Here is a 9679-nt window from a genome sequence, read left to right as displayed (position 1 = left end):
TGTGAGAATGTACTTTAGTCTGGGATCAATAAAGCTGCTGGTGTGAGAATGTACTTTAGTCTGGGATCAATAAAGCTGCTGGTGTGAGAATGTACTTTAGTCTGGGATCAATAAAGCTGCTGGTGTATAAATGTACTTTAGTCTGGGATCAATAAAGCTGCTGGTGTAAGAATGTACTTTAGTCTGGGAAGTTTTGTTTTTACCAAAAATATTCAAGTCTTAGTGTTTTTATATCGACTCTATATCCAATGCAACTGTGCAATTGTTGAACAAAAATCAGAATATAGACGTCTATTTAGATTAGGTTGGACGTTACTCAAATTTGGGATTAATAGTGTGTAAAAACATTTTTGTACCATAATTCTTGTACTTCTGTAACATCAGTATTCTGACTTTCAAATATAATAGTCCAAGCCTTAAGTTCATATTCTCTGTTTAATAGAATATTTAATAGGGCATAAGTTTTAATTAAAATTAGGGAGAATTTTTGTATTACAACTTTTTTATGTTTCATAACTTTATTGCAGATAATATTTAGTTTTAATAAGTGACAATAGTGTTTTCACAGTGAGTCATGAGATTGGACTTTAAACAAACCTTCTATACATGTGTGGTAAACAGAAAACAATAGCTGTGGCACTTAAACTTGTTGAAAGGGCCAACTTTTAATGGATCTGGTAGAAAAAAAAAAGTGTTTTAGACACCACAGATGTTTTAATCTCTTTTTGTCCTTTTCTAAGAGTAAGCATTTTTTTTCTTCCCATATCTCTGTAGGATGGATATGTGGCATTTTGTGAAGCCCCCAAGGATAACGTGGTTGTTTCAACTATCACGGGTATGTTTGGTCCATTTCTGTGTAAGGCAGACAACCGCGGCTCTTTTCTTGTTAGTGTAGCAGATTTTATGTGAAGGTTAATTCTAGATAGGGTTTGTGTTGAGGAAAGTTAAGACTTCCATTAAAAAAAACAAATATTGTAGCTGTTCCCAGGAACCATTATCAATAAGGTATATTTAAACGGAACTTGGGTTTTAAGAAGATAAACATTTAATGCTAAATATATAAATGTAACAACAGAAGAAAAAAAAGAAAGTGTATGATTGACAAATTTTAAGAAAAGTTCTAAACACAGAAGGGATGAAGTCGTAAAATATCCTACTCGGGATGGATGTTTGAATCGCTTCCAGATGGGAAGTAATCCTCTTCAGTCTATAAAAATAATGTGAACTCCCTTCTCTTTTAACTGAAACTGATATTAGCTAGTATGATTGAAAGTATATGTCTTCACATAGAAAATTCTAAAAACTAAAAAGTTGTGTGATGTTATTTTTTCTTAATCTATTTCCATAGGAGGTTCTTCAGGAGCTCCTAATATTGTTCAGAATTCACCCCAGGCAATTATTATTGAAGTAAGTAATCCATTCATTGTTAACTTGGGTCTATTTCTGCTTTTTAGGAAAGAAGTTTTGTCTTTAATGACGCTACTTAATTATTTATAAAACTAGGAACTGATAAATCAAAAGTGTGTTACTGACGTAAATGAGTTTAGAGGAAGACATTCTGTAGATAAAACTAGAGCAAAGTGGGGGTAATTTGAAGCACACTCAAATGCACTCATAATCTATTTACTTACACTTACACAGTAAATTCATCAAAGTTATTAAAATATGCCAGAATATAAAGTAATTAATTAAAGGTGTAGTTCATAAAGAGCTATTAATTTCTGATTTGAAAATGGATATTTATGTTCAGTATTTGTACGGGGAAACTTTATATTTGTTTGAAAAGGCCTACAGTACATAGCTTTGTTTATTAAATGACTGAAAAATATAAGATTAGGTTTCTGTGATTGCTAAAAGATGATTCATAGCTTAGTTTAACCCTTTCTCTGTACTGTGGGGGCTATGGCACGATATTTCTTTGTATTTGTGCATTGTGCTTTAGAATCATCAGCATATACTAACCTTCTCTCCCTGTGTCCCAGCACAAATGTATTTGCCTACTTTAAGTATGTAATGCATCTCAACAAAAGCCCCAAGTTTTCAGGTGGCTATATTATATATTTTGTAGATCACACGACTTTGTCATGTGACTACCGCACATCTTTAGTATGGTAATGCTTTCATGGAAGTTTTGGAATACATCCTGGAGATCCTATGACATTCACTGTTTTATATCTGTAGCTGCATGTTGCTACTTAGCTATGATAAACTTGTTAAAACAACCGGATTGTCTAAGCAATCCCGAATAATAGCAGTGACTGTCAGAGAAATTCCAAGATTTATCACAAGTTCTGAATATTGGACACCTAAAGTGTGCTCAGCGTTTTGTATATCAAGAGGAATAAATTACATAACCTGAGATTAGTGGATCTAAAAATGTCTTACAAGTGATTTTTGGATGCTACTATTAGAAGAATGGAATGGCTTTACAAAGCACAGGATTGTATCATGAAATCGTAAACATGACTTTGAAACTGTGTAACAAAAACAAGAGCATAATAACAAAGTTACCAGAGGATAAATACTGCTATCAAAATGAAGGGATTAACTTAATACAACAATCAGCCCCTCAAAAAGATATACTAGTTGTTGTAAAGTATTTAAATTTTTCTGTTTTATTATTATAGAAAATTAATATCATTACAAGACTGCTAAACACATAAGAGGTCAAGACTGTAGCAGTGTTTCTACACTAGAGACAAAAGGTTAAATTGTCCAGCTCAGTTTGACATGTACTCTAGATATTGTATGTCCTATCTTACAATTATTGTCCAGCTCAGTTTGACATGTACTCTAGATATTGTATGTCCTATCTTATATTTATTGTCCAGCTCAGTTTGACATGTGCTCTAGATATTGTTTGGGCTATCTTACACTTATTGTTCAGCTCAGTTTGACATGTACTCTAGATATTGTATGTGCTATCTTACACTTATTGTCCAGCTCAGTTTGTCATGTACTCTAGATATTGTATGTGCTATCTTACAATTATTGTCCAGCTCAGTTTGACATGTACTCTAGATATTGTATGTGCTATCTTACACTTATTGTCCGGCTCAGTTTGTCATGTACTCTAGATATTGTATGTGCTATCTTGTATTTATTGTCCAGCTCAGTTTGACATGTACTCTAGATATTTTATGTGCTATCTTACACTTATTGTCCAGCTCAATTTGACATGTACTCTAGATATTTTATGTGCTATCTTACAATTATTGTCCAGCTCAGTTTGACATGTACTCTAGGTATTGTATGTGCTATCTCACACTTATTGTCCAGCTCAGTTTGTCATGTACTCTAGATATTGTTCGTGTTATCTTACACTTATTCCATTTAATATTGTCTTGATTTGACTTGTTCCAACAATTGCTTAAGTTTAAGTTCATGAAATGTTTTCTTTGGTTTAAATCTTGGTGTGAACAAAATTGTTTGAAATATTGCATATTTAAAGGATATCAATCTCTAGTGGCACAGTGATATGTTTGCAGATTTATACCACTAGAAACCAGGTTTCAATACCCGTGTTGTGCAGAGCACAGATATCCCTTTGTGCTTAATAACAAACAATAACAACTTCAAGGATATTACTATATCCTAGAAAGAACAGTTAGTTTTTTATTTGTTTCAAAGTTTTCTTAAAAGACGTTTCCGACATCTCAGTGACTAAAAGACGTTTCCGACATCTCAGTGACTAAAAGACGTTTCCGACATCTCAGTGACTAAAAGACGTTTCCGACATCTCAGTGACTAAAAGACGTTTCCGACATCTCAGTGACTAAAAGACGTTTCCGACATCTCAGATTACACATACTTATTTCCATTATCAATGTATCCATTGTTTACATAGTTTTCATTCTTGGTACATGTTTTTTATAAACATTCAGAGTTTTCTGTGTTGTTAACGAGAGAGCTAATTACATAATTTTATAATAACACTACTGAAGTAATTTTCTGTGTTGTTAACGAGAGAGCTAATTACATTATTTTATAACAACGGTACAGAAATAGTTTTCTGTGTTGTTAACAAGAGAGCTAATTACATTATTTTATAATAACGATACAGAAATAGTTTTCTGTGTTGTTAACAAGAGAGCTAATTACATTATTTTATAATAACACTACAGAAATGGTTTGTGTTGTTAACGAGAGAGCTAATTACATTATTTTATAATAACGGTACAGAAATAGTTTTCTGTGTTGTTAACGAGAGAGTTAATTACATTATTTTATAATAACAGTACAATAGTAGTTTTCTGTATTGTGAACAAGAGATGTTAGTACCTTTTTATAACAGTAGAGAAGTAGACTTGGTATCAAGTGATCAGTGGTAAATATTCAGAGTGAAAAATGTATTTCATCACATGGTTGATATTTTATTTATTTATTAACTTGCAGCTTTTACCATTTTTGTTTATTTTTTACATTTAGCCATCACGAGAGTTGGCAGAGCAGGTGAGTCCTTTAAGCTCTTTCATTTGTGCCATGTAGTAGTAAATATGTTTTTAGTAATTGATGATAGTTTATATGCTAAATAAACGACAAAACAAAGAATATTTAAATCATGGTTAGTTTAGTGCTTGATCACAAGGGGGATTTGTATGGACAGTCTCCTTAATCACAAGGAGTTAGTGAGATAAAGATATATTGTGCATAGTTTTATGGCTTACAAGGTTGGTCATTGTTTTTGACTAGGCCTATATAAGAAGGTTAAGGTGTTATTCTGTGAGAATGCAGTTTGTTTGACATCTTAAAACTTTAAGGCCTTTTTAAGGATTTTTCTGTAAGTAAACAGTTTGTTTGTAAAACATTCTTTCCAGTGTAGCCTCTTTTGTTATTTTACTCACGTTTGTAATCATCTATTGTTCTATAGACCAGACCAATGTCCTCGACATTGAGTGGCCAAGAGATATGAAGTATCGTCATGCCTTTAATTGTGTTAAAATTAGTATTTTATAACAGAGTCGGCATTTCTACTACATCAAATAAAACGTTTTATTTAGTAGTTATAACAATCGTAGGATTGTTACGTAAGTACTGATGTGTTATTAAAATATATAATATATTTTTCTTAGACTCTGCAGTGTATTGTAAACTTCAAGAAACACATAAAAGACCCAGGTATCAGGTAAAAAGAAATTACTTCTCTATTGTTTGAACAATTTCGAAAGTTTCAATAATGTTTCCGTTAGATACGGTGTTTGGTGTTTATTGTCAGTGTAACTTCGAGTTACTTAAAAATAATTGTTAAAAGTAAAAACTTATTTTTTGCAACAAGATTGAAATGACAACATAAAATATCAAGACTACGGCTATGGCTTATTCTTCTAAAGGCAAATGAGTACCATTTAGTGTAGCTGAAGGATTACCATTTTCCAAACGATAAACTACTTTGTTGAGTATAGGATGTCATCCTTTTAATGTGTAACTCGGTTTGACTGATCCAAGTATTTATATATTTTACTAGATTCTAGGATTATTGGCACACATATTAAATATATTATTTTGTTAATTATAAAAGCCATTTAAACATATCTTTATCACACACTAACTTTTTCACCTCAAGGCCCAAAATATACTTGATATGTAAGAATGATTATGAAAACTGAAACCCACATTGCTAACCCTGATCTTCTAATGTGGATTAGTTAACCTCAGATTCATGCTGTCATCACGTAAGTTTGTGTGAAACTGGTTTTTGTACTTGCATGTACAAAAAAGAGAAACTGCTTGAAGACAAGGAGGAATTCCGTTAGTACACCAGATGAATTATATGTTTAAAGAAATATTATAAATAACAGTATGTGGTTACACAGAAAATGATTGGTTGAAAAATTAACTATAAGATATAACAAATATTGTTTCAGAGCTTTCTCTGGAATCTGTTTTTCTGTCACCAAAATAAAGTAGAATAATCTGCAAAAAAATTATAAAAATCTATCAGAATTAAATTTTGGGTTAAAAATGGCTAAATTAAGAAATGACTGGCTGTTCATATGAGATTCAGGTTTTTAAATCAAATTATGCTTTATAAAGCCTGAACACTAACACCACTTGGAATTGTGTTGAGCGTTTCGTGTGATATTGTTACAAATATTTAGTAAGTTTATGCAGTCACCAGTAGATTTTGGCAGTTTCCAAAGTGATTATTCATAGCTCGTATTAAATTTTCAAATATATTTTCCTATTTTTAATGAAAAGAAACTTGTACCATTAGAAAATTCAATTAAGAATGTTTCAGCAATGCTAATATTCATATACCTGGTTTATACTGGTTACCACACAAAGCCTGACAGTTGGACAATGGTCAACACTACCACTGTGCAAAGGTTTATAATTAAGAAGAAAAATTGGCTTCACTTAGCCATTTGTTTTATGGTTTTCCAAAACTGTGTATGGGAGTAAATTATAACTGCAAGTTATACAGTACGTATCCGAGAATAGGCTTAACTGAATCTAGAACTAAAGCCAATGTCTTCAATGTTTTAAGTGTGAATTTGAAATAATGTTTACATTTTGTGCCTGAGCAACTGACAAATATGTTGAAAAATTATTCATTAACAGTTTTAGGCATAGTTCAAAAATCAGGAAAATGTTAAAAACAAAAAAACCTGACTGCTATAAAAGAAGGAAACAACATAAGATTACCTATTTCAGCTTTATAGATGAATAGTGACATTAGGCCTAAGGTTAGAAATGTTTAACATCTAAGCACCACAAAGCATGGGTCATTAAGTATTGTTGAGCAAAGGTCTACCACTAGATGGATACAGTAGTTGTGTCATATTTTAATTGTTTGTATCCTTATTGAGTAACTTTGTATCTTATTTCGTATAAAATCAATTTCTAGATGTTTATGTTTTAATTTGAAAAGGCATACTTCCAAAATGGTGACCTGTATTGATTTTTTTAACCTGCATCTTAGTTTACAATAAAAGTTTATGTGTTGTCTGTATCTAACAGAGAGATTTTGGTGATTGGCGGTGTGGCAGCTAAGGACCAGATTAGTGCTCTGCAGAGTGGGGTAAGTGATTTGAGATATTGTTACTTCAAGGAATTGAGTGTTTCGAGTGATGTCTGTGTTGTCTTGGATCTGTTTATTGTCTATGTGAATTGTGAGGTAATTAAACTTTAAACGGAGAAGCAGTTGGGTTTAATCACATTCTGTCTTAAACTATTTATGTACCATATTGTTTTGTGTATCCATAACTATTGGTTACAGGGTACGTAATAACATACAAGGTACTTAAAAATAATACCACCAATATTACAATGAATCCCACTAATTACTCTTATGGTTCTCTATGTATTCTACATACAAAATGAGCAGTTTTGCCCAGTTTGTTTTGGTCAGGTTTTTATAGTGAGTATTGTGTAAACAGGCATAAACATAAAATTACTCTATACTGTGATATGTGAAACCCTACCAGTAGTGAATGATATGATAGCAGAATTAATTTTTAAAAATGGAAAAAAAGTGAGCCACTATCAAAAACGTTGGCTTAAAAAAACTAGGACAAATGAAGAAGATGGGTGGAGGATCAAGTCAAATAATGTAGATCTAATGGTTGCTATAATCTATCCTGTTATCTCCACCCACTTCTTACACCCCCCTCCTTTTAATAAGTGTATTGTTGAAATTTCTGGATCGTGTATGCCATATCTGTTACAATGGTGATCTCTCCATGTTTTGTACTATATCTAAAAATATTTTCAACTTCTCTGTCACTGTTTATCCACACTGTTACTAAGTATATTAAGTTGAAGCTGTAAACTACCTTGTATAAATCATTTCACCACAGATAGACATTGTTGTTGGAACACCTGGTAGATTGGAGGATTTGATTTCTACAGGACAGCTTTCACTGACTCAGGTAGAAATGTTTATAGCTCTTATAATTATTTTATAACTGAACTAACAGTATTTTAAGTTACTATAAAGATGAAATATAGTTTTCTAGTCAGTTATAAATTGACAATAACTTGTCTCCAGAGTAGCTGATAACTATCCTAACATTAATTTGACTGTTACAAAACTTATCTCGGTAATTACATTGACTGGTGTTATTGTTAATTAGGTGAAGGATGAGAAAAATTTATCAAGTGTTGTATGGTTATTTCAAGATTCACAACTGTTTTTGTTTTTTTTGCTGTTCATGACATTATTTTTCACAGATATGCCAAGTTTTTAGGTTTATTGTCTGCTTTGCTTGAAGTTAGTTTATTCAAATTGAATTAACAATGATGTCACTAAACAGTATTCTGATGGTGTTGAGGTAATGTATCAAAGGCCTTGAGGTAAGTTTTCAACTTGGATAGAACAAGTAATATTCATGAAGGTAAAGTCTTAGTTTCAAGAAGGTGTTTTAGATTCACTGGAGAAGCATATAATGTTGGGTAATAGTTATTTAAACATAATTTGAATTGATATTGTATAGCACTGCCACTTTTCAGGTTCTGATTGAGCCAAACTTCGTACCCGTCCAGTCCTTGTGACTGGTACAACTTATAGTAAATCTCAAGCATCTTTAACATATGAATCAGGTAATCAGCTGAACATAGGCAGTGGTATATTATACTGAGTCTGGTATTAGTAAAGCAGATGAACAGTCGTGAAGAATGGAAGCTTCTTGCAGTTTGAGACTTAAAATATCTGTGTTTTGCTGTCATGATTCAAATACTTTCTTACTCTGCAACAGTAGACAACATGTAAAACAATGTAACATTTTTTTACGCTGTATTTAGCTAACTTCGTATTTTTTCTCTCTACATACAGGTTCGATTCTTTGTATTGGATGAAGCTGTAAGTGTCATTGTTATTCATTACTTTTAGTAGTTGAATAGTTTAATATTTAACAAGTTACTCTGTGATTTTCGACTCGGCTACATCATTTAACATTATCATATTATTCACTCTTTCTTCCTCAAATCTACTAATTTGTACTTTTCACATTTTATGTTTTCTCTAATTTTTTACCATGGTATGAAAACCAAACACTTAGGGAATTCTCTTATAGCTACAATTATTTTTATCTATGTAGGATGGCTTGTTAAACATGGGATATGGAGATTTAATTAATCGCATCCATCAACAAATTCCAAAGATTACGGCCGATGGCAAAAGACTGCAGGTAAGAGATGATGAAAGCATAGACTTGTTACAGAGTTTAAAAAAAAAGTGATAGTGGGTGTGTAAGAATTTTGACCATGTACTTCTATAAATCTCAACTAAAGACAGGCAGGTGATTTCTACTGAACAAATTTTATTTCTTGATGTACTTTAATGCAAGAACTTTTGACATTTACATTTATAAAAGGGCCTTATATTTTTTAGTTAAATTTGTCTATTGTAAAGTTCAATTTTTGGTATATTATTTATTAATTAAAGTGTCAGCTTTTAAAGAAATTCAGGTTGGTGTTGTAAACATCAAGATGAATGACAAATTCAGATATTAGTATTGTAAACAGTGGAGTGAAGGGTACACATTCAGATATTAGTATTGTAAACAGCAGAGTGAATGGTAAAAATTCAGATATTAGTATTGTAAACAGCAGAGTGAATGGTACAAATTCAGATATTAGTATTGTAAACAGCAGAGTGAATGGTACAAATTCAGATATTAGTATTGTAAACAGCAGAGTGAATGGTACAAATTCAGATATTAGTATTGTAAACAGTGGA

The 9679-nt window shown here is 31.7% G+C and overlaps 1 protein-coding gene across 1 annotated transcript in view; it reads left to right on the top strand.

Moving 5' to 3' along the window:
* Positions 1-9679, top strand: part of LOC106472728 (ATP-dependent RNA helicase Ddx1-like) — a 47956-nt gene that overhangs the window by 20362 nt on the left and 17915 nt on the right. Inside the window, 8 exon segments of the mRNA XM_022401274.1 lie at positions 775-835; positions 1349-1407; positions 4429-4452; positions 5073-5125; positions 6961-7021; positions 7800-7871; positions 8774-8800; positions 9039-9128. Of these exon segments, the coding sequence (XP_022256982.1) occupies positions 775-835; positions 1349-1407; positions 4429-4452; positions 5073-5125; positions 6961-7021; positions 7800-7871; positions 8774-8800; positions 9039-9128 (447 nt within the window).

This window comes from Limulus polyphemus, unplaced genomic scaffold (assembly GCF_000517525.1).
Source record: "Limulus polyphemus unplaced genomic scaffold, Limulus_polyphemus-2.1.2 Scaffold5562, whole genome shotgun sequence".
NCBI classification, from domain to species: Eukaryota; Metazoa; Arthropoda; class Merostomata; order Xiphosura; family Limulidae; genus Limulus; species Limulus polyphemus.
This window is presented reverse-complemented; position numbering and strand designations above follow the sequence as displayed.